The sequence below is a fragment of the Nyctereutes procyonoides genome, unplaced genomic scaffold (assembly GCF_905146905.1).
Source record: "Nyctereutes procyonoides isolate TBG_1078 unplaced genomic scaffold, NYPRO_anot_genome, whole genome shotgun sequence".
NCBI lineage: Eukaryota > Metazoa > Chordata > Mammalia > Carnivora > Canidae > Nyctereutes > Nyctereutes procyonoides.
This window is the reverse complement of record NW_026575115.1, coordinates 1,342,482-1,369,692: the sequence shown is the minus strand read 5'-3', so window position 1 is coordinate 1,369,692 and position 27,211 is coordinate 1,342,482. Positions and strand designations below refer to the sequence as shown.

The 27,211-nt window shown below is 36.5% G+C and overlaps 1 protein-coding gene across 1 annotated transcript in view; it reads right to left on the bottom strand.

Moving 5' to 3' along the window:
* Nucleotides 1-27,211, bottom strand: part of VEGFC (vascular endothelial growth factor C) — a 105,493-nt gene that overhangs the window by 7,846 nt on the left and 70,436 nt on the right. The window contains 2 exon segments of the mRNA XM_055333796.1: nt 12,431-12,582; nt 26,583-26,773. Of these exon segments, the coding sequence (XP_055189771.1) occupies nt 12,431-12,582; nt 26,583-26,773 (343 nt within the window).

Below are 27,211 nucleotides of genomic sequence, written 5' to 3'. Positions count from 1 at the left end.
TCGTTTTTTAGTTACGGTCATTAAAGGTGATAAACGCATCTGAGCTATTTATTTCTATGGGGAAAAGTGTCAAGAATGAGCTCAGTCACTAGCCTCAGTGGGACTGGTCCAGGAGAGGTCTTCAACTGCAGGGGAATGCACTAAATTTCTGTGCTGAAGTTAAAGTAGGTATACAAAATTGTTCACCCTAACGGGATAGGAAAATAAAACATTTCCTATTTTTCATGTGGTGAGGGAAAAGAGTTTCCTCTTGAATATTTCACATCTTTAAAAATGTAAATTCAAAAACATGGACCGTTTGTAGAATCAAATGTAGGAATGTATTTCTGAAAATGTCATATAAAACAACAAGGTGTCTAGTGTCTAGTTTTACAACATTGACTAACTTCATATAATCTGGCTACACTAACCCTTTTGGTTTTGCACATTCACGATAAATAGAAATATGGCCTTCAGAATAACAATTTCAATTATGTTATAACTTAAGTGTTTTTGCCAACATACACTTTATTTTGTGAACTAATTATGCTTTGCTCAAGGTGAATTAAATATTTTAATTTCCAATAGTCTTAAAACTTAATTTAAATTTCTAGAAAAATATCACTTTAGAAACTTTGCCAAAAATAAGAAACTACTACTACTTATCAATGTTAACGTATTTTAATGTTGAACTTTGGAATCCTGTTAGATACCATTTAATTAAAGATACATATATTTGCATGGGATGTATTTTCATGATTACTAAATGAGGTTCCCTACCCTAAAAGTGAATGGCAAGTTCTTGGCCTTTAAAGCTTCTAGTGTGAAAAAAAGGGAGACACAATTGCCAAACATTATCTTAGAATGAAAGAAAATGTTTTTGATGTGGATAGAAGTTAGCACAATTTACTTATCTTCCACATATCTTCATCTCCAAAGCATTTTTATCCTATTGAAATTTTTCTCCAAGTTCTGAAGGCCAACGTGTGTAAAATACAGTAACAAATTTAAATAAATTATTTTTATACTGTATTTATAAAACATTGATTTAAAGACACAATTTGTCTACAAAGCAGAAGATTATGCAATTATTTATAAAGCAGGTCTATGCTGAGAATCACACGTAAATAAATTAACTTTCCTACTTTGCCTTTCTCAGCCCGCCCCCACACCCCATAAACACAACCACAATTCTGTTTGTAATAGTTATGAAGGAAAAAGATGCTTTTCTAAGAATGATTTCATTAACTCATTCAGCTAATTAAGTAGCTGTTGCTAGTTAAAATCAGAGGACAGAAATTTAAGGGTATATATGTGTTCAAAAACAATGTATTTAATGATTATTCTTATCATTTATCTCTCTTTTGAAATTTTATGACTAGTATGTTCTGTGAGATTAAATCCTACATCTTGGGTAATAGTTGCTAGCTCTCATGCTTTGGACACTGTAGTAGGCTGTTTTGTGCATACCACTGATTGGGGTCTTTCATCTTCTCTATACTTTTGGCACTAGAGTGTCTGTATACTGGGAAATTCCCTGACTCCCCAAATATCCATATTTAAGGAATATAGACACACTACCACCTTTTGTTTGGTATTAGGGAGAACTGAGCTGAATGGAATATATTTTGTAACATATTTCTAAGTGAAAATAATCCTGCATCTTGATTTATTTAAACTACTTTTGATCCAATTTACCAAATATCTCTTAAAATATTACATAGATTATCCAATATGAATGTTGAATACCAATTCAACTTGTAGCATTCAATGACTTTTTAGAAAAGCAAATTCTTTCTGTGGACATGAACTGTGATATTAATCAAATATTCTCAAAGGCATCTCTTTTCATAAAGTGTCTTTACAACAACCCAAGTGATTAAAATTCTGCTGATCATGTGGTACCTATAGTACACAATCATGTTTCTCAAACAGCTATCCTGCCTAAAGTCTTATTAAATGTGGAATGTGATCCAGTAACATTAGGTTGAAAGCATGGTATTGTGAGCTCTCATACATTCCTTCTAAGCATCTTTATATCTATTCAGTAAGATGCTCTGTATTGTATTATGAAAACATATGGAGCAGGGCGGGGGGGAGGGGACTCTGACCATGTTAATAATTTTGATAAATATCCAAATACAGTTTTGATTCCCTAAATGCCAACTGCTGATGTCATCTGAACTTCACCCACTGTGATTAACAATCACTCAAATCTATAATTATCCTTTGAAAGAGTATCTGTCCAGACCCTTTGGCCCAAGACTGCTTGTCAGAATAGCAGCAGGAAGGGCAACTCTTTTCTTTCATTATTAGAGCCACAGAGCCCTGGGTAAAATACTTCAACAGTTTTATTACCAAAGACGTTGAATTGTTGTGTTTACTTTGAGTTCCTCATGCATGGCCCTTGAATATACTTGACTATGTAATGCAAGGTGTTGGAGGAATCTGGGGAAGAAGTATATGGGAATTCTTTGTACTTTTTGTTCAATTTTTCTGTGAGCCTAAAACTGCTTAAAAAAGGTCTAGCAATCGGAGAAGGACAAACAGTGTATGTTCTCATTCATTTGGGGAATATGAATAATAGTGAAAGGGAATATAAGGGAAGGGAGAAGAAATGTGTGGGAAATATCAGAAAGGGAGACAGAGCATAAAGACTTCTAACTCTGGGAAATGAACTAGGGGTGGTGGAGGGGGAGGAGGGCGGGGGGTGGGGGTGAATGGGTGACGGGCACTGAGGGGGACACTTGACGGGATGAGCACTGGGTGTTATTCTGTATGTTGGTAAACTGAACACCAATAAAATTAATTTATTAAAAAAAAGAGGTCTAGCAAAAATATTTAGAAAATGATAGATTTGGTCTAATGTAGATAGTTATTAAAAATAATCATCAGTGTGTTTTAGTTGAACTTGATATTAAGTTGAGAAACTCTTTGATCTAATAGTTCCCACCTTTGGGTAACATGACAATGACAACCTCAGTGCAGAGGATATACTGATGGAATATTTCCCACCTTTTGCTAAAATTTCTACCAATCAGTCAGCAAGCCATAGCAATGCTGTGCTTCCAACTGCTAGCTTTTAGAAGGCAGAAACCAGATAGTCCAAAGGGTGGGTACTCTGCACAGCACAATTAGCTTCCTTTAAAAAAAAAAACATGTTCCAGGGTCTAGAGACTCTTACTTGAGTTCCATGGATCAATCAATTCCTATCAATAGGCGCTCACTTGAAGGTGTTAGACAATATTTAGATAAAAACGAGCTTTTTTTTTTAAAGGATGAACAGACATGTGAATTAAGATGTAAAAAATAATTGCATATTATCATGAGGGTTTTAAACCTAGAAAGAGGATATTTTTAAGCCAGAACACAGATGTGTGTTTTAAAACACTGGAAAAGTAGTTTCTAATCAATGGGTGCAAGACTGTGTCCCAGTTTAGTTGGCAGATGTGTTCTCTCTGCATTTCTGCTCTGATGCAGTTTGTTAAATGCATCATGCTGTACTGTTTATCTCTATTTTTGGTGAAGCAACTATGTATGATTTTGAAATGAAAAGGAAAGGAACAATTAAAATGAGAAAAAAACCATCATGGATATTGAAACTTCTGAGCATTCAGACCGAGGATCTGTTATAGATTAACAAAGACAGTGAGCACTCAAGTTCTACATCAAAGGTTGCCAGGGCTATAAATTTACTCTGTTCCTTAGAGAAGAGATGAGGTCTCACAAGAATGAAATTTTCCTTAATAAGCCCAAATAACTCTAACTTCTTAGAAGCAAGTATGTTTTATCTAGTGTCTTGGTAAGCAATGTTGACATTTTTTTTTTAAAGAAATGAAAACCAGTAAACAAATAAAAACAATGAGCCTTCAGGCTAGACTTTTCCATTTTCTCATTTTTCACCCTTCTTTTCCTCTCTCATCACACCAAGATTCTCCCCCAAAGACTGACAGAACCTCTTTATGAGGTTGAAATCACCTATTTTTGGCACTCATTAAAAAAGAAATTCAAGGTTCTCTGGCTCTGGTGAACATGGTTTCATCATTCCTGTACAAAAGGACTCCTCAGGCTACCCCAATACCTCTACAGAAAAGGTGAGACTCTCCAGGCCAGTGCCCAAAGCTTCTAAAGCACAGCCTTAGCATTGCCTTTTAATTTAATCTCCTATGGCCTTCACTGATTAATATTCAATTAAGTTATTCTGGTCTATTCATTGTCCCCAGAATGTGTTGTTTCCCTTAGGAATCCTATAGGGACATTGTCAATGAGAACCAAGTGACCAATAAGTTGACCACTGGGTAAAATTCACTTCAAGACACTTGCCTTTCAAATGTGACCTCCCTCTCCTTTGATTTTACTCTCTTCCTAATATGTAGTAGAGTGTGTATCATAGAATAAGCATGAACATTCATTCATTCATTCATTCATTCATTCATATAATGGAATGATATACAGGTATTTACTGAACAAACCAGGCCTACAGACCTCAAAATGATTACATGTCTAAAACCTACTGTAGAGAGATAAAAATAAAGTCACCATTTTAACACAAATATTTTAACCACAAGCTGTACTACTTCTTCTGTCATATGTTAATACATCCGTGTGCCATACATATGGAAGAGCATGAATAAGAATGAAGAATAATGACTGGGGTTTTGGGTTGTATGTTAAGTGAATATGACACAGTAGTTGTTGAATTTCAGATCAGATTGGAGGGATATATTGGGATGGTGGTTTGTTTTTTTTTTTTTTTTTTTTTTTTGGACTTTTACTATATTTGAAGATTTTTTTTTTTTAATTTAAAGAAGTTAAAAATGCAGTAAGACTACGTCCCCAAAGGAATGGATCAACTCCAAATCCCTGGTTTGCTCCTCTCAGCTGTGAGATGTTGGGGAAAATGGCTTAATCCCTCTGATTCAGTTTCTCATGTGTAATTGAGAATTTCACCCTCTTGTTTCCTCTGCTTCGTTCTCAAGGTCCTTATGCAATGTAGGTTATGAATAAATAAACATGCTATCTCCATTCTGTGTCCTTCAGATAATGGGTCAGTCCTTGTCATTCTTGAGCATTACCTAATACTTGGTCATCTTATCACTTCTTTCCTTGAATTCTTGTTGGTTTTGCAGTATCTTTTGGATTTTGTAATAACTAGTTTTTAATTTTATTTTTTCTGACTGTTCTTAGTCTCCTGCACGGACCATTGTTTTGCCCAGCTTCCAAAATATTGATAATTCTCATGATGTCAGCTGCTGCTTCTCCTTTTACAGTCTGTATTTTCCTTGGTTGGGTTCATCTCTTCCAGTGCTCCACCAGCTTCATGCTGGTAGTACCAAAAAAGTATGCCCATCTTCGTGTCCTCCTAGCTCCAGATCCCACTGCTTACCAATCATTTCAGCGTGATTTCTTACAGAGACCACAAATACCAATGTGCATATCCAACCCATGTTCTCCTTTTCCAATCCATCCTTCCTGTGAGCAGATATTCTGTGTTTGTATCATCTGTGTATACTTTCATCCTCAACTCCTGCCTCTGTGTTGTCCCACGCATGTAGCTCTCAAGTGGTGGGTTTTCTGAAAAATGTCTTCCCGCCTCTTTCCTCTCCATCCCCATTTCCATTGCTGTGGATCCCACTCTTGTTATTTCTGTATCAGATTATTTTAGAAGCTTCTTCAATTTTTCCACTTTTTGCTCCTCCAACCCACCTACTACACTGCCTTCAGGACAAGTTGTTTTTTCTATAATATACAATGTAAATACCACGAGTCCTACATGTACCTTCTAATGGTTCTTGAGAGACTTGAAGAAAAAGTCCACCTTTGGCATGGCAGATGCAATTCTGTGTAGTTCTGCAGACTCAGGCAGGTCCACTCTGTCTCTTGCTCGATGGTAGGCATGCATCCTGCATACCTACTTCTTCTGCAACCCTAGCTCCAGTTCCGTGTTCATAGGTCTGAGTTGCTTATGAGATTTCTCTAGAGGAGCGATCCTGTCTACCATTCTTTTCAGTCTAGCATCATAGCAATACCACGTAGACACACAGGAACTGTTTGATGAATGACTCAATAAATCAGAGCATGTGTTTTATGTACTTATTACATGAGATATACTTGTGTTTATACTCTGGCACATGAGCTGCTTTAGTTAAGGAATTATATTATCTATTTTTTTAAATGTCCTACATCTCTTAGGATGGTGTGACACATGTGTAAGACTCAACATAAAAATTTCATGAATGAATGAGTACTACTTCTACCAACTAACAAAATCTAGGGCATCACTTCTTATTTGCAAATGACTCCCTCCAGAAAAGAGGCCCTCCATGTAAGGGGTCATGGGGATCCATGGTATTCAAGCTGAAGGAAAATAAAGAGGAAATAAATGGAAGGAGAGAGAAAAATCTGTGAGAACATCAATAAGAATATTGATATCTAACTGCTTCTAGAGATAATCTCTTCTGTCTCTGGAATTTCTGATCTATTTTAGTGCTACTGGTATTGAGACTTGAAAGGTTTTTGTTTTGTAAATATTAGAAATTCTATCAGCTATTGGGGGAAAACATGGGTTTATGAGCTAAAAAGACTTGAATTTTAATTTTTCTGGCACTTTTCTTAGCTATTAGGTTTGTGCTAATTAACATTTCTAGTGCTCAATTTTCTCATTTGTAAAAATGTCTGTAAAATTTCAGCCAAAATTTATTGAAAACTCACTGTTGGGTGTCAGGCACTGTGATAATGTTGACCAGGGATGACAGATTATAAACATCGCCACATCCCTATTTGTTAGGTGTTGTCATCATTCTCACTATTGCTCTTATCCTGTTACATCATTATACAGTATCAGACTAATATTTAATACAGTATAATGTCACTGAATGGGTTGATCATGAGGATTAGGTTATAAATGTTATGCTGCATTGTTATTTATAACATTTGGATTTATTTATTTATTTTTTTGCAGATGAAGAAAATGAGTCACAAAAAGTTTACAGAAACTAGTGAAACTCAAAGCAGGAAATGAATTTTCTAACCAGGAAGCTGCATGTAGTATGCATAGCCTTCAGCCCTGTGCTCTGTGGTGTGAATCATCAGCGCAGTCACCTGACAGGGCTAGGATGAGCATGAGGCAATGTGCGCCCAATGCTTGTGCATAGTAATATTTAGTGAACTTCTACTACTACTACTACTACTACTACTACTACTACTACTACTACAGATATAACACGTGTCGTCTTTCTTTGACTGTGAGTGCTATGAGGCCAGAAGCAGCTAGGCTCATGCTTATCCTCTCTCACACTACCTTGAAGCATTCTTTGCCTGTTTTAGAGATTCAACAATTACTTTATGAATGACTCATTTTATGAACGATTCATTTATTTATTGAATTATACTTCTTCATAAGTAATGTAAAACAGATGGTCTGCTACTTATTTAACCTCATAATAATGGGGACATAATGCCATGCACTTGGGAAAGCTTTGCTGACACCACAGAGCTTGGGGACGGCTGGGGCCACTGCTGAGAAATTGCAAATTCCACACAAAGGAGGGCTAGGAGGCTCTCCCCACTGGGGAAATCATGAGAATCTTAAAAGATCTGACCTAGTTACCATAAAGATTTTAAGCAATCTACCATTTTAAACCTAAATGAATTTCAAAATTATCATTAGTAAAAGGACCTGTTTCTCTTGGCTTTTCAAAAATCCATTTTTTTGGAGAAATATTTTGCCTATGATAAAATGCTCCTATCTTAAATCCACTCTCTTTTTCCCCCAAGTTTATGCACCCACGTTACTACTATTACCACAATCAAAATAGAGAATATTTTTATCACCCCGAGAACTTCCCTTTGCACCTTCCAGCAATGCCCCACCATCTGTATCTTCAGGCAACTACTGCAATGTTTTCTCTCAATTTAGATTGTATTTGTCTTTTCTAGAGTTCTTGTAAATTGAATCCTATAACATGTATTTTTTAGGTTAGCTTCTGTCACTCAGCTTAATGTTTTGAAAGCCATTCATGTAGTTCACAGCTCAAGAGTTAATTTTTTTCATATTACTCAGTAATGTTCTATTGTATGGATACACTGCAGTTTACTTAGGCATTCACCTTTGATGGACATTTGGGTTGTTTCTAGTTATTGGCTAATAAAGCTTATGTGAACATTTGTGTGCAAGTTATTGTGGAGAAATGTGTTTTTATTTATCTAGGGTAAATACCTAGGAGGAAATTTATGGATTGCATTTGTAAGTGTATATTCAAATTCATAGGAATCTGCCAAAATGTTCTGCAAATGGTCATACCATTGCACATTCCCATCAGTGATATATGAGCATTCCAGCGGCACCACATCCTCTCCAGCCCTTGCTTTTGTCATTTCTTAATTTTGGCCATTGTGGCAGCTGTTCCCTTTTAATAAATGGTTTTATTTTTTATTTTTTTAAAAATTTATTTATTTATTCATGAGAAACAGAGAGAGAGGGAGAGAGGCAGAGATACAGGCAGAGGGAGAAGCAGGTCCCATGCAGGGAGCCCGACGTGGGACTCGATCCCAGGGCTCCAGGATCACGCCCTGGGCTGCAGGCAGCGCTAAACCGCTGCACCACCAGGGCTGCCCAGTAGTTTTCAATTAAATTGTCGGTCACAATTCACAATAAGTGGAGACCAACATTCAAAAAAAAAATAGAGTAGAAAAAACATATCTAAGGGCATCACGTGTACAAGGCATACATTGATAATGGGGACACTATCATCTGTAAGGGAGTAAAAATTGAGTGCTGGGGAGAAGTCTTAGATCTTCCAATGGGTTCTTGGCTCTCCAAAACCCAACCATAGCTTTTGAATCCGCATTTAATTTCTATTGGGTTTTATGGGCTGTCATGTGAGTAGCACTGGCATTAAGGATATCCAAAGCATATGAAAGATAGAGGCTATAAAATTATAGTGAATAGAGGGCTGTCACTAAAGGACTTTCTCTGGACCAAGTGCTCAATCTCAAAGTCATAGAGTGACAGGTGCCTGGTAGCTGCCTGGTGGGTGCTGCTTACGCTTGATCCCTGGTGCTTTGGTGTGTGATGTGAGCTTTGGGAATTAAGTAAAAATAGTTTATATTTTATTATTTAATTTTACAGAAGCTACCAAATCCATTAGAATATGTCAAATGCTGAGAAGAAAGAAGTGGTGACACTATTTAAATGAATATCTAGCAGCTGTAGAAGTTACAAGTTGTTTACTCATATGAAGCAAAAGTTAAGTTCTCTAAAAAATTTTACAGAAACTATTTAAAAACTTATCTTCCTTTTTTTGGAAAAATAAGAGTGGAATGTCTTCTTTAAAACTATGTTTAGGGATCCCTGGGTGGCGCAGCGGTTTGGCGCCTGCCTTTGGCCCAGGGCGCGATCCTGGAGACCCGGGATCGAATCCCACGTCGGGCTCCCGGTGCATAGAGCCTGCTTCTCCCTCTGCCTATGTCTCTTCCTCTCTCTCTCTCTCTGTGACTATCATAAATAAATAAATTAAAAAAAAATAAAACTATGTTTATGTGGTTATATATTTATATTAATTGGTACTTTCCATATGGAATTTGATTACCACTAAATAAGTTACCTTAAAAGTGTCTTAGCAAATACGGTAGTTATAAAATTATATTCAATGTTAACAGCTTTTACATTTTTAATGTGACTTTTAACTATAATATTTTTGTCATTTTTAATCCATTGCATTACTTTCTGTATGTAAAAAGCCCCAATATAAGTAGGTTTATGGTATTAAGATTTTATGGGGGAGGCCATAAGGGAAAACGTCTATAAAAGGATCCTTAGAGGGTGATAATGAAAAAAGGGCTGGATAGCACTTCAGTAAAGGAAAGTGTTCTAAAATAATATTTTGTTTTACCTTTATAGTTCCATATGATTTTAATTACATATAAAGTTACATATTTATTTACTTTACATCTATACACTAGATATGCTATACACATATTATATAAACATAGATCTTGCACCTGCACAGACCCAAGTGCATACTGACTTTGAATATGAGGTGCAATTCTTATTGTAGGTAGTGGTAAAAATACTGAAAAACACAGATGAATGAATCAGATATGAATCTTAATGGTAATAATAAATCTCTTTACTGACTCTCTCTTACACACCAGGTACTGTGCTAAGCATTCAGTATTTCATGCACTCTTCTTTACATCTTTGTGCTTTTACATATAAGCAAGCTGAAGTTCAGACACATGGAATACCCAACCTTAAACACTGACTTAGTGGCAAACCTGAATTTATGCTTAGACCTGGCTCATTGGAAGGCACAGGCCCTTTTTGCTCTTTTTGTCTGTTCTTGCCTTTGACTGTGTATATAGTACAGCAGTTATATGAATAAATAATGGTAAAAATCTGGGGAAAACATGCAATTCCTACAAAATGCTGTGGAGAAATAAGTTATTTTATCTAACAAGCACTGGTAGGTCAGTGGTGTATTGTTTGGCCTCAACACTGGAGTTATTAGCTGCTTCATCTGTAAAATAAGGCTAATAACTACCACCAACTTCATAAGTGCTTTTGGGGCAGGTTAAATGAAACAGTGAATGTAAAGGGCTGAAAGTAGAATAACGGTTCAATAATTTTCAAGCCTGATTATAAGCTGTATATAGAGGATATGAATCTACCTGTACCTGAAATGGTCACAGTCTGGTTGTACATGCCACATTTATAGACCCCGACAAATTCATGCAAGGAGAAAGCAAATACAGTGATTGTTGTGGGCATTCAAGAAGCAAAGATAGCAGCAGTATTTGGACAAGATAAATGCCAGTCAGAGACCTTTACATGCACTCTGAGAAGTGGAGAGGGCTTAGGAAGGCAGAAAAGAAAGGGAACTTATTTTCAGCCAGGGCCAGAATAGAAAGAAGATACAGAGCAGGAAATGAGCTTGGTGTTCAGGGAATGAGACTTTATGAAACCCACACTTGGTGAGAAAGGAGAAGCAAGACAAGAATGGAAGGCTAGTCACAGAATGAGGAATAGCCTTCCATTCTTGTCTTGCTTCTCCACAGTTTCTGGTCAGATGAATGAAGTGGTACCTTTTAGAGCTTACATGTGATATCATGCAGGAGCTGGAGAGAGATCTGATACTAAAAAACTGATCTGAATGCCATGGCATGAGATCAGTCATACATTCAAGATGGAGTGGACGAGGATGCCAGTGATGGAAATGAGATACACACTGGGGCAGATCTCTCCTGTCCAACCCCCAAAATCAATAGTGTTGGGGGTGTGACATAAGGGAAAAAAAACTAACAAATAACAACCATGTGATTTCAAGGTCTCAAAGAATATGAGAGCCAAGTGTTATGAATAATGTAGAAATAAACAGAATTATAAATCTTTGATTTTCGTACCTATTTTATCTAATATAATTATAAACACAGCAATATGAGAGATTTAGATGTAATATTTTCAATCAACCTGAAACCTAACTCTGGGAATGGCATGGGGATAATGGCTGGAGCCCTCAGCATGGATGAGCTGCCACAGGTGGTAAGGACAGGAGCTGTGTGAGTAAACTTGCACTTACAGCAATTTGGGGGGTACTTGTACCACTATGCAGCAGCGTCAATTTACTCACAGATGCTGGTAAGGCCTTTTTGTTCCCACATTCGGGACAGACTTCACTCAAATTAGGTTATCCTTAGTTTTTGCCACAACTGCTTTACTTAGTTGGCAGAGAGGAGGCCTCATTTTTCCTGAGACACAAAAAAACCTATCCACAGAGTCAACACCTGATGCTCTGTCCAGGTCCTTCTGTGTGACCCAGTGCAGCATCTGCTGCCATTTACCAGATTAAAAAATAGGAGAAAGGAACTTGAATAGCAAATGTTACTTTGAATGTTAGTATGAAATAATAGCAAAAATTCTGTCAAGTAATTCATCAATGTTTCAGTATTCACTCCTTGCTGCAACAACAAATATTAACAGAGAAAAAAATAAGTGAGATTGAAGAAAGGCAACTGAATGCTAACAGATGTAAAATAATTTTTTAAATGTTTTTGTTTTGGACCAAAAATCTTACTGAGGCTTAAATGTTTTTAGCTATAACATCACCTATGACTTTGCACACTTGATTTCATGGATGTCAGATCAATCAGGCTAAATCACTGATAATATGAAGAGTGGTGAGATGTGTGTCCTTCCACAGAAATACTTGTTTTATATTATTATATATTGTCATATATTATATATTACTTATATTATGAATTACTACTACAGGGCTTTCCTGTTTCAGTCTAATTTTATTTTCGTGGTGCAAATAATTAATGTCTTCTCTTGTATTTGGTGCAGTATGTTATAGCAAACATCTCAAAAATTCTCTTAATAAACTGTGTTTACTTGAAAATAATTTTATATTAGTAGATGATGAAGAAAAAAAAAGATTTAATTCATACTCACTGTGGTAGTGTTGCTGGCAGGGAACGTCTAATAATGGAATGAACTTGTCTGTAAACGTCCAGTTTAGACATACATCGGCAGGAAGTGTGATTGGCAAAACTGATTGTTACTGGTTTGGGGCCTTGAGAGAGAGGCACTGTAATTTCAAACAACTACAGAGAAGGGACAAAGAGAAGAAAAAATTACATCAATGTGAGAAAGCACTTATGGTAAATGTTGGCATCCAAAAAGAGTGAGATTAATTCTTTGTGATGAGGCCATGCTGCATAATGTATGCAGGATGCAAAAGTTTTTTATGATTACATCGCAAAAACTGTTTTGCTTGTAATCTGTATCCTTTATCAGAATAATAAATAGTCCATATGTTTATCTCATATCACTCTTATAAAGCATATTACAATTTTGATAATCAGCTAATGATTACAGAACAGAGACACAACAGACCACCATGTTCAGGGAAAAAGAATTTTTTTCAGAGTCCTAGATTATTCCAAGGGTTACTAAAAAGTCACACAGATATAAATATCTTTGTGATATTAGAGTAAAGAGCTATTGGCCACACAACCTAGAAGTGTTTGGTTAAGTCCTATTCTATGTAAACTGAATACAGAGACTTAAAACTGATTTTTATTCCAAATTAAATTTCTACCTCAAAGTAGTTTTACATTTGTCCAAGATAGCTTATGAGTTTCTTATGTTCGAAAGAAAAATAAACACATTCATCACTGAATAGAGGTTTGTTTCTGCTATTTTGACAAAGGTATTATGAAAGTAATAAGCTTAAAATAAAGTAGGACATTACACATGTTTGTGGGTTAGAGTCTCAAGATTAAAAGTCTTATTCTGAATGCCTTGTCTATAGGGGACTTTAATTCTCCTCTTCCTTCTTCAAAGTCAACATTTTAAACTGAATATACAAATAAATTAGTAATTAAGAAAACTAAGTGGATTTACATTCCCAAGGTTCTTAAAATCTAAATTATCAATAATAATGGTAAAAGTGAAATCCTGGCCATTACTTGCTTGATAAGATCAGTTTGTAGTCCAAAAACTGTAGCTGAACTGCTCTGATGTTATTTGGTGCCTTTTAGGCAATCTGAGCACAGTTAAAAATGATGATAAACTCCAGACCCTTGTGATTTGGCCCGTCACTATAATTTCATTATAATTTCATTATAATTTCATGCCAACACTTAAAGATCATTGAAAATCTTTAGGGAATTGTATTAGTTGCTAATTTAGTCCTACAGTAGATCCAAGGAAATGAATTTTGAATAATGAAACATAGATACCTAAATTATAAAGTGTACATTTTTCTTCATTTGAAAGGTATTCATATATATTCATTGAAAAATTCAGCTACTTAGCATATGTGCCTTAGGAAGAATAGGTGCAGGGTCACACCCTGACAGGGCATTTTTAATAGCAACCCCATTTGTAATTTGTGTGAACTTGAAAGAGTCGTTTAATTTATCTAAGCTATAAATTTCTTTAAAAATCAGTAAACTGAGGAAACATTTGACCCATTGCTCATGGGACTGTTATAAAAATTACACAAGCTAATGACTATGAGTGTGATATGCATACCGATTGCCAGAACGATGTGTTCTTATTTGAATACATTCTCAAGATTCTGGATCTTCTCCAGAATACTATCCATGCTACCTAGATAATCTCAGCATATTCCAATACTACGACTTTGACCAGTGTCTTCCCTAGAAGGACATTTGTTTATGCAGTTTGGGAGAAACTTCCTATTGGACAAAATGTCACTGATAGAAATCCTTTGCATTAGGTAAAACTATTTTAAGAGAGAGAATTCTGCAGTGTCTAAATATACTGCATTTTATCTACTTCTTAGGACGTTTCAGGACCCTACATTAAAAACCAGTGTAAGAGAAGAAACATAAAGTGGTTTAGAAAATAAGTAATATTTAATAAATTGCTTATTTAATTTTTGTATGTATAAAATTTGATCATTATTTAAACCCTATATTAGTAGAAATGATAGGAAGATGTACAGATCTGCTCATAAAATCCTAAGAATTTATGTCTAATAGGCATTTAGATTTGTGTTTAGAGCTTAGGCGAGCCATTTAAAAGCCAACGATATTAAAGCTGTAGTTGAAGTCTTGGACATTACTTGGAGATTACTTGGCGAGATCATTTTGAATGAAAAGAAGAAATGTCTCATAATAGAAACCTGGGGAACAGGTGCACTTAAGGAGTGAAAAAAAGGCAAATGAAATAGTAAATATGTCTGTGAAGAAGAAAGCTGTGAAGACGGGGAACCAAGAGGGGTTTATTGTTAAACCAAAAGAAGCCAAAGGAAGAGAGGAGAGTTTCAGAAAGGTGTCTGGGCATGGGTGTGATGTCCCGGAGAAATAAAGTGTAAGGATAGAGTGGGAACAAATGGGTACCAAAAGCTGCCCTAGGTGATCTGGGGGGCCAGGCTATGAGACAGGAGCAGTCAGGCTTGGGTGGGGGGGGGCAGGGGCAGGAAGGGATGGAGAGGCAGTGAGGAAGGACAGCCTCCAGCCACTGCTTGGGGTGGGGGTGCGGGTGTTAATGTCCACAATCAGGACCTGCCTGTGAGGACCATGTGTATACTTAGGAACTGGGGCTTTGAAGAACATTCTAATGAGATGAGAACGCTTAAGTGAACATCATGAAAGCATCTTCCTGAAAATAAGCCTGACTCTATTTTCAAAGGGTGGAAGAGATTTGTATCCGTGAACACATGGACTAAAGGGATAAAGGGACAAGAAAAGAGGCACTAAAAAAAATCACTATTTAGAAAACTATTCTTTCCTCTAAGTTGAACTCATTCATAAGCATGAAAACTATGCTCACTCGGTTAAGTGTCTGCTTTGGGCTCAGGTCATGATCCCAGGGTTCTGGGATCGAGCCCTGCATCAGGCTCCCTACTCAGCAGGGAGTCTGCTTCTCCTTCTCCCTCTGCCTTTTCCCCTCTAATTCTCTCTCTCTCTAATAAATAAATTCTTTAAAAAATCCTACGGTTCAATATGAGAAAAATTTACTAATAGTATAATATAAATAAAAACCCAACATTTTAACTACTGATGTTTCATTTCTCTTATTTAAGTCTAGGTAGGCAATTGACCAGCTGAAATCAGTTAATTTGATCAAAAGGATTCAATAAGCTGAAAATTTAAAGCAAAAAAAAAAAAAAAAATCAACCCAAAACTTTCTTTCTCTTGAAATGCATCTTCCACCTCCAAATTTTTACCTGAATTTTTCAACTAGTTTCTTTAATTCTCTGCTTGACTGTGTCAGTGGGAACAAAATTCAAGGATCCAGGGAAAGATGTCTTGACCAATATTAAACGTAGGAAGGTTCTTGGTAATCAATTTGTCTTCCTCTATTAACTTCTACCAACTACCAACCTCTATAATCTATCAACTTCAGAAAAATGAGGAGAGTGTGCTGTATGTGTGTGTATTAGGGCACAATTGTACCTATTGTGGCTCTTTTGAAGGGGACTCTTCCATTTTCCAATATCTTTCTGCACTGGTCTTAGGTGTGTATATTGATTGACTTTTCTCACTTAGGACTGTATGGTTTCTACTAACTTTTTAGTAAGTATGATAAATTCTGTTTTCTTCCTTACAGACCAATTTGTGAATTTTGAATTACTTATATTACTAAGAATGTCCATAGACCTTTTTTCCTAATCAGATAGTATATGCTTAGAAAATGTAAACTTTTTTGAACTAAAAATAGTAATGATTTGAATCACCATGTAAACTCACAAGACGCCCCCTGTAAATAAATAAACTTTCCAAATTAACCAGCAACTTCCCTCCTTTACTAGAGATAGAAGAATAACCCAGAGCGGAGTCTTAGAAACAAGTATTTGAGTTCTGCACCTGCAGTTTACTACTTCTATGACTGGGAAGAATGATCTAATTGCCTTTTGCCTCTCTTCTGTTATCTATAAAATAGGGATAATAATGGTGTGATTTCCTAGTGGAGTTCTTTGGATGATGATTCTCCTTCAAAATTGAGTTGAATCTTCATTTGAGGAATTATAACATTTCTACTTAAATTTTTACCTTCTTTAGTTTTCAGTAACTATTTATTGAGTACCTATGAGATACAGAGCTCCAAGTACCTGCTAGCTTCTCAAAATAACAGTCATCAATCAATGACCCTTGCCTCATGCAACTCTCTGTCCCTCCCTCTCTCATACATATATGCACACACATACATACATGCATGCATGTACATATCTATAAAGATACGTTAGAATTTTTGAAATATCAAATAGTTCAACAAATGCTGTTAACATACCTGCATTTTAACTCTCATGAAATTTTTGCTTGCCATTATAAAAAGATCTGAACCAACATAGTAACTTTAACTTTTTCTCAAGAGTCAAGGTCTATCCATGCACATCACTATTGAAACAATAAACAAATTCTTTATATTTTAATAAAACAAGAATGCTTATACTAAACTGTTTTGTGTCTTCATGTGTGCACAGTAGTATTTTCTATTTTAGAATTAAGCTCATGGAGTGTAATGTTCATGTATTATGTTCAGCATTAGCTAATAATTCCATGTATATGTGTGCCCAGTCAGTACTAATTGAGGATGATGACATTTATTCTTTGATATTCTGAACATGATGATTTTCCTAAAACAGTTTTATGCTATCAAGTGAACTGTTCTTGAACAATACATGATAATAGCTTGTACCTAATTTAGGATCTAAGTAGTAATAAAGTTCGTAATGGAGACTGATGGTACACTCTCTGCACATGCCTGTTAGAACAGTTGCTGGTTTTGAAGATCAAAAGGTTTATATAAAGATGGCATTTAAACAAGCTTGAACGGGGGGGGGGGTAGAAAAAGTGTGTATTCTACAAAATTGCAATAAATAAGAGGAAACCAAGCATTTCCAAATGAGAGGTTCCCAGTTGTTTGTTACCTACGGGAATTCCTTAATAAGAATATTTAAATAGTTGATTCTCACCAACAAGAATGGACTTCAAATAAAGCCATCTTTTCAAACAATAGATTGTTTACACCAGCATAGCAACAGTTGTAAAGCAACAATTCCTACTTCTACTTATCTTGCAGGCTATTCAAGAAAAAGGTGTAGAACTTCCTTACTGAGGAGATCCTGGATTACAGTTTAGTATTACATTCAAAAGGAATGTTTGTGTGGGAACAATTATCAAAAAAAAAAAAAAAAAAAAAGGCCTCCCTTTACAGCACCTTTATTACACCCTGAAATATAACCAGTTTCTTTTTATAGCATATCTCATTGCCACATTTAATTTAAATATTCCAACCTTGAGTCATCAATTAAGTATATAATTAAGTATAGAAGCACTTTATAGCTTCTGGAAAGTATGGTTAATAATTGCAAAATGAGAGAGAGGAACTATGTGGCATTTAAAGAAACAACCCCTAAAAATTGAAAAAGGTGAAAATTAAAGGTCCACTGACAGCTTCTCAAGTGAGCATACAACACGTGGCTCACTCTCAAGGGCCTACAGAACTGAAATCAGATCTGGGAAGAACACAGGATAGCAGATCCTAACAGATGTGCTTTTGTACTTACTTAATTTTCACATGTTATTATACGTGAAATGCATACACAAGGCTATAATTAAAAACTACAATTCGGGAGTTTTAGAAATACTGAATAAAATTTGTGCACAGGATCAATACTTGGAGTTGGAAGAAAGGAGTATTTTTAGCAGATGCATTTTTTTTTTCTTAAGGCAAATGTTCTTCCTAAACTTCTGATAACTGGTATTTTCCCCCCACATCTGGATAAAACCTGATTTCCCACAACTGTGTTTGCCAGATATTAATTAGCTAAAGATTTCAAACAAATCACATTCTGCTTGTTGAGTACATATGAGTGTAATCTTTCAGACTGCTGCAGTGCAAAATAATACCTCTAAGTTTCATTCTATAGTTGCACTATTTTACTTAGGTTTAAATATATTCTGCTATAGAAGGAAAATTTTGTGAAGCACTCAGGTCAACTCAGATATAATCTGGCATGTTTTTGCTAATATATGCTTTTATTATTTCTTTATAAGATAATAAAGAATAGACTGGCTTATTGTTTTTTTGGAATGGCAACACAGAATTTTAAATACTGCTGTGCATGTCCATCAGAATGAGCTAGAAGAGACCCAGTTCCCACACTGAGCCAAGTCCTTCAGCTGGCACTCATGGACACAGCAAAGAGGCTGTGTTTTCTTCAGCTCCAATCCCAAGATTTCTACGGAAGCCCCATGGGCTTGGTATTATTTTCTTTTTCATTCCTATCTCCAGTAAACCTACGTAAGGTAAATACTAACATTTAAATAACTTTTTAGTCCAAATGTTTGGCTCAAAAGCAGATGACTTTCTTCTTCTTCTACTTGAGTCATCAAATAATTTATCTTTTGCAAAATTCGCTTTCTACTTTTTGGTTCTATCTCTTAAATATACAACTTCTCATAAGAAAATATACTGAAAGCATATGTTTATGAAAGAGGTCAAAAAGACACCCAATCTACTTCTTAGAAGCAGATAGCTAAGAGGACTTTGAAGCAGTTGTGACCTATTAGTTCACTCTGGAATGCTTAGTGCATATGGTTTCACTTTTCAACTAATGGCTGGCTTCCTCACACATTCTGGTAACCTGCCCTTCATTGAGCCCCATAAAAAAATTCTAGGAAGTTTTTATAAAAAACATGGGTTTTAAATTACTTAAGGTACATTGTCCTTAAAATTTATATGATTCTAGTTGGTGACTTTTGTTGCTAAAAGGTATGTCTGGAACTCCTTTAATAAGACAAAAACTCTTTTTTTTTTCTTCCCTTCAGAAAATACAGCGGTAAGAAACTTCCTTTTATGTTTGAAAGAGATCATCACATGCTCCCACTTATAGTACACTGAAAAGATAATAAAAATATACTTTGAAAAGGTATTGCTTAGGTATAAGCTTTTACAAGTTGCAATATTAGCAAAACTGTTAAATACACATTAAAACACTGCCTTCAGGAGTTTCATAACTCACTGTGCTTGATACACATTTTCATAAGCCCTTGCATTTCTTTTTCATAACACTTAGATTACTTTTATAACTTGATAACTGTTGATTGACTTTCCCCACTAAATTCTAAGCTCCAATTATTGCAGGACCCGTACATCACCATATACCCACTATATAGCAGAGTACAAAGCACCATATAGTAGGTGCTTCACCACACTTGCTTAATTGAATATAAATTACAATAATTGATTTTACGATTAAAAACAATCTGAGTGGATTCTTCGGGTGGGAGAGGGGGTGTGATATTAAGAAATCAAAAGGAAAAATGGATGGGACTATCAATGATTCAATGTTGGATTTCCCTTAGCATTGGCTTTTGCTCTTCTCTCCTGACATGTGAACAATCTAGCTAGTGACAAGTACACCAAGGGTTCAAACAGCATTTATCAATATGTTTCCTCTCAAATCTATAGCTAAGGATCCAGTCACTGCTATAGAATTTTAGAATCACATGCCCTATCTTCTGGCACGTCCACCTAAATATCACTCAGATTTTTCAAAATCAACAAATTCATGACTACCCTTGACTCTAAATCCGTTCCCTTTTCTTTATTCAATTTAGTGCCTAGTGTTTACTATGTGCCAATAACTGTGCTATGCTCCAGGGTAATACCCAAACCCAGTCTCTGCTTTCATGGATTTTAGAGCTTAGAGACTAGAACAGTCTGACAGATGAAGTAAGGAGGCTAAACTATGGGCAATAGAGAATGCTATGGAGCATACAACAGGATGCCCGAGAGGTGAATTCATATCTAGAACGAAAGATGAGCAGAAATTAGCTAGATGAGCAGGAATATCAGGACAGTGTGTAAGGAGATGGTTCAGACACAGAGTATTGTAGTGACTCCGAGGTAAGAGATATTGGCATAATTTAAAGGAGTAAATGAATGTGGATCCTTGTGGAAAGTAGTTTTGGGGAAAAGCAGTGACAACTGAGGCTGCAGAGTTAGGTGGCAGCCAGATCACAGGGCCTAAGTAAACCATGTTGAAGGATGTCACCTAAAAGGGAGTGCCGCCCCAAATATTTAACAGCTTAGAAAGTTTGCATCGATCCATCAGAACCCATGCTAGCCTGGGCAGAAACTGACTTATCATTTAGAGAAGAAAAATCCTCACTGGTATGATGTAGCCAAATGGATCGGAGGGAAGTAAGAGTGGAGATATAGGACCAGTCACTAGGCTGGCCCGGGTGATTGATGAATGCGGCCTATACCAAATGAGATCAGCAAGATGAAGACAATGGATGGATTCTAGCCATGTTTGGAAGGGAGATTTAACTGGAATTGTTGATTGGGCTTTGAGTGAAAGGAAGAATAACTTGGATTAACCAACAAGATGAGTGGTGTCATTTACTAAGAGAATACCGGAAGGAGACAAATGTTTAGTTACTTCTCTTCTATCTGTGTGGCTGGGGTGGCGCACGTGAACCATGACAAGTCACAGCCTTGAGTATGGGAACCACGAGAGAAATCTGAGCTGGAGATGAGGATTTGGGTAATCCTCACGAAAATCAAAACAGTGCTAATGAAGACACGTAGAGAGAGTCTGTGGAGTCAGAAAAGGCATGCTGGGACAGCATACTGAGACCTGAGTACCTTATTTTCAATTCACTTCAAATTTTTAATTCAAACTCTGCTAATCTTTGGAAAACTGAAGTGCTAAGATGAAACTACTCTGCTGTTCTAAGGATACATATATTGAAAAACACTACCGCTTCGCAGATCAAAATTTGCAAGAATTGTGATTATTGTACATGTCATGCCTATCAAAACAAAACTTGAAAACAACACAAACCGACAACAAGAAACCGGACCTCGGTAATTTAATAGGTAAATTCTGATTTGTCGTATGAGCAGATGACTGGGAGGAAGTGGTCAAAATGAAAGATTTCAACATCATAAATCTGTTAAGTCATCCTAAATTCCCTGAAGGCTGGCTGTGAAAGAGGATGCAATTCAGGGACAATTGATTTCCATATAACCTAGACTTGATTTTCTTAGAGAAAAAATATCCTATGTGAGGATACCAGACCACATTCCGTTTCGCCTACACATACCTTACACTTAGCACTAAATGCTCTTCTTAGCTTGGAAGCCTTCTACTTTCTGAAGCCTGCAACCTTCTGAGGCTTCCTCAGAGAAAGGAAAGAAACCTGACAGAGAAGTTTGTGTGCTGTTTAGAATACACTCTTACCCTTGAATAAATGCTCTCACTCGGGCACCTGTTAGGTCAACACGGACCTAATCAGGCCACTACAGGGAATACGCATGCAGTCGTCACAGAAAAACTGCCAATGGTGAACAGAAGACTCCGTTCATTCATTTTGTTTACTAAAAATGATTTTCTGCTGAGTTCAGATTTTACCTAAGGCATTCCTAGTATCTCTTTGGCACATGTGTAAAGTAAGTGTGTATTCAGGAAGACAATAGTAAGAGGAAGAGAATGAAGAGTGACTTTTACTCATATCAGCTATGCATGGGAAAAGAAGGGGAACATTTTCTCTTTCATTTGTTCAAGAACAAACATTTTTAAAAGATGGATCTGAAATTTATAGCATACAACTTTGCTTAGGCAATCAGATCCGTTTATTTAAAAATTACACAAGTGAGTTAATCAACTATATTATTATTATTATTAGCCTTCAAGGCAGTAGTTTTAAAATCTGCTTCAGTGAGTAAGGACTAGGGTAAGGACACCCACTCACAAGAGTGTTGGGGTAAGCACTGGAGATGTATCCATATCTTATTTTTCTAATGAGAGGGTCTTGTTTTTATTTTTTTAAAGATTTTATTTATTTATTCATGAGAGACAGAGAGAGAGAGACAGGCAGAGGGAGAAGCAGGCTCCATGCAGGGAGCCTGACACGGTACTCAATCCTGGGTCTCCAGGATCACGCACTGGGCCGAAGGCAGGCGCTAAACCACTGAGCCACCCAGGGATCCCAGGGTCTAGTTTTTAATGTGCTTCCAAAAGGGAATGTTGCTAATTCTGTGGCAGACACTCAAGGAACCGATGAACAACACAGATTTGTTCTTGGCTTTATGGAGGAGATGGACATTAATCAAATAATAATGACTATATTGTTATAAACTGTTATTATAAGCTGTAGTAAGTGCTATGAAAGAAAAGTATGGGAAATGATTAAGCATTTTAAAGAAATACAAGATCCAACCAGGGAGGTCAGAAAAATCTCCCCCAAGGACTTCTTGAGCCACGTGATTGACACCCGAAGAAGTGGTACCTCAGCAGGGAGGAGGCTAACAGGTGAGGGTGACTTAAAGATGGGAGTAAAATTGTAGGGCTGGAGGGGAGGGTGGTTCTCAGGGACTCAAGGAAGCCTAGCGCATTTGGAAGAACAAACTTAAGACAAGGGACACCTGTGTCAGATGATGTTGTGGAGATGGGCAGACACTGAGGTCTGTGATGAAGATTCTGGTCTTATTCTAAGAGCAGTGGGAGATCACTGGAGAGTCTTCATGCTGGAGACTGACACCACCAGATTTGTATTTTATTTTATTTTATTTTTTTAAAGATGTTATTTATTTATTCATGAGACACACACACACACACACACACACACACAGAGAGAGAGAGAGAGAGGCAGAGGCACAGGCCAACGGAGAAGCAGGCTCCATGCAGGGAGCCCGATGTGGGACTCGATCCCTGGACCCAGGGATCACACCCTGGGCTGAAGACAGACGCTCAATTGCTGAGCCACCCAGGCATCCCAGATTTGTATTTTAAAAATATCACATTTGGGGGCAATTAAGAGAATGCACGGGGATGAGGGGCAATGGAAGCAAGAGAGCAGAGGGCATGGCTTTTTATTAGCTGGAAAGAGATGAAAGGCATCTACAGTGGACTACAGTGATGGTGGTAGACATGGGGACTCAAGATACTTAGGGGATAAATAAACACTTGACTTGGGGACAGGCTGGATGTGTGACAAGAGAAGGGAAATGCCAGGGATGACCCCTGTGTTTCTGACTCAAGATGGTGTCACATGTCAAGAGGGAAAACCACAAGGTTAGGGTATTGTTTGGGCTGAGTGTAGTGCTAGGGATGGAAAGTTCGTCTAAGAAATGATTACTGCAAAAACATTTGAGCATCCATATCTAAAGAAAATATATTTTGAAATATGTAATTTATATACTAAAATAATAACTATTACACCTTAGAGCAGGAGACATTTTTTAAGATTTTATTTATTTATTCATGAGAGACACACACACATAGAGAGAGAGAGGGAGGGAGGGAGAGAGAGAGAGAGAGAGAGAGAGAGAGAGAGAGAGAGAGGCAGAGACACAGGCAGAGGGAGAAGCAGGCTCCATGCAGGGAGCCCGATGTGGGACTCGGTCACGGGTCTCCAGGATCACGCCCTGGACTAAAGGCAGTGCTAAACTGCTGAGCCACCCGAGCTGCCCCAGGAGACATTTTTTAAAGAAAATTCACCTTAAAACATCTTTTTCTATCAACAAGGCATAATAGAAGAATCCGAAGAAGAAATTAGTAATGAAAAACAGCTTTACATATTGTCAACTGGCAACTGATTTACACCAAGAAAATAAATTAACTCTAAAAAGACAGGAATTTCAAGAATTGAACCAACAAAACAAAATCCCAATGCTAAAACAGTTACTACTCAACTTTATACTTTCACAATATGAGCACTTTGAAAATAAAGTTTCATCTAACAGCCAAATCCAATAAAGCATTTTTGAAATGTATCTTAGAAGATACATTTTATTTGGTGAAATAATTCTTCAAGATCTGTCTTTGGAGGCTATTTCATACATCTCATGTTTAAGACAGATATATAGCCTTTTGGTCTTTGGAAAATGCAAATGATATATCTAGACCTTTTGAGGATCAACTAAACTGATACTGATTTAAGTCAAATCCATAATAATAATAATATAATCCAGGATACATATCATATTGCTTAATGAAAACATTTAAAAACATATGCTATTAAAGGCATTCCACAAATGTAATTTCCTCAATCACTCACATTTATTTTCTCTAATTTAAAAAAAAATAGACATTTCGAGAAACTTACAGGGCCAAAAATCCTTTCATGGAATTTGGTTTAGATATAAAAGCAACAACATTTTTAATAGTAACTTCTTTTTAAAAATGAATGTTGGTTTTTGGAGGCTATCCTGCTGGAATAAATATTTATTTTGACTTTTAAAAATGTATTTAGTTCCAGCAATTATTAAAGGATTTTTAAAATCCTGTTTTACTTCAGGGTTAAGATAGGATACAAACATATTATGCGGTAAAACGTGCTAAATTAGTAGTATTTTATTCAGAATAGTGTACATAAATCTAGTTTCTTAGCTAACAGCATTCCTAATTACTGTTTGATAAAGATGGAAAGGTAAGGGAGGTAAGCCTACGGAGGAGGAATTTTGCTGTGCTCAATCACTACAATTCTGTTATTATACTAAAATATTAGAATTTTATCAAGCACTGAAATGTTATCCCATGACCCACAAACATATATTCTACTGGTTAAATTTCTAAACGCATGAATATATTTAGAATTATGCTGCTTCTCTTGCTAATGCTTGCCAGAAGGAATGCTGTATCATTGTGCTGGATTCTAGAAGGTAATCAAGAATAAATAAACTCCTTCTGTCTGTGTTTAACTATGATGATAACAGGAATGATGCCCCAAAGCATCACCTTTTATTTATTTATTTATTTATTTATTTATTTATTTATTATTTATTTATTTATTTATTTATTTTTTAGTCTTTAGAGTTTAGGCACAGGTAAATTGAAGAAAAAATTCAGTTTTATAATTTATTTTTTGTTTCCTCTTGCAAGTCTTAGTATCTTCATTAGGCATATGAGCAAAATAAAGAAATACAATTCTTAAAAAAAAAAAAACAACAGTTTGGATTGTATAATAGGACAGTGTCTCTAAACCCAGAGCCCAAATGGTCACCACAGTAAAAAATTTTAGAAATTTCCAACCATATGGGAAAGTGTACTGGAAAAAACTGAGTTCATAATCCCAATTTTCATTTCTACTTAGTTATGTTAAAATAAGAGTAGATTAGTGGGATCCAAGCTTTTGATCAGCTCAAGTTTCTGTGAGAAGCAGCTTTCATTACATATATTCTAAGTATAAACATTATTTTCCTAAGAATGTTAATTTGTTGTCATTCCATATGGTATACATCAAACCTCACATCACATTTTTTAAAATATTTTTTTCATTTTGAAGGTCAAAGTACAGTTCTGAATGTAGCCACATTACCTATTCCAACTCTCAAAAACCATTGGAAAAGCCTTTCAGGCAAATACAGTTTTGTCTTGCGGGAAGTTTGCATCAGCCCAACGCACAACTTGGGCTTCTCTAGACATTTCTGTGCCGAGCTCAGTGGCACACACCACTTCGAATAACACTCTGTGGTTCTCACCAGCTCAAAAACATGACCTTTGATAGAAAACCTACAACGCAGGCTAATGCATCTGCTCTGAAAATCCTGGATCCAGACCGAACCTTAAAAGTAAGTTTCTTGGTTATGATATTAAAAGCTTAACATCTAATGTGATGGGACTTTAGAGGTAAAGTCCTGGGATTTAGCATTGGAATATTTTCTTTGCTTTCTACATGGACACAATGAATACGTTCAGAGCACTGTTGGCTTATTTCAATACTACACCACTGTTTCTCAGAACACACACATTGCATTATACATTTTGAATCTGTGATTTGATCATCTCTCTGGAATCAGAAGACTTAACCATTTAAAAGTAATTGATCGCCAAATGTAAATGTTTAGATCTCACACACAGACACACATTCATACTATTTATTACCGGCTTCCCTTGGCTTTGACACCACTACTAGGAACAGAGTTCATAAAGCATCAGTTGCTGTCTTTGGGAGATGACATCCTCCACGTTACAGAGTACTGGGAAATTAGATTCATCCCCCAAAGGACAGTCTAAGCAGCTCAGAACCACGGGGCGTTACTGCAGAGGGACCAGAGCAGGGGCCAGGCACTGGGGCCTGGGCTCAAGCCAGAGCCAGAGCAGGGCACCTACCGTCTTGCTGAGGTGGCTTGTGCTGGTGTTCATACACTGTAGGCCCTCGCTGTTACAGCAGCCACCACATCTGTAGACGGACACACATGGAGGTTTAAAGAAGGTGTTTGTTGCTGCTCCAAACTCCTTCCCCACATCTATACACACCTCACGTGGTATGCACTGAGTTTTTCTCCACTCATTATCAATACCTGTCGAGTCATAGGGAAGCCGTAAGTTACACAGAAGCCACCAAGGCAGAAAAGCCCACAGTAGTTGGAAGTCACATTTGATTTCAGGTTTTCAGATTTAAGTACAACCCATAATGTTAAAAGATAAATTGTTGACAGGATCCTAAATTGCCCTGTGAATTGGAATGAGATATAATATTTATTTAATATTTAATAGAGCAGCAAAGGATATTTTCTTTAAAAACGAATTTCTGTAGCCATGTGCCAAGCTAAATCAGGATTATGCTTTCTTAAAATACCAAAGCTTTTATTACAGTCCACCTCTGTGTGGTTTTCTTTGCTTAAGAAAATGAAATTTTAACAGATAGCTGTTTGCAGGACCTGCAGAGACAGTCACGCTCATTTGCTACAGTACGTACTATTGTTGTGGTCTCTGAGCAAAGACAAACAACACTATTT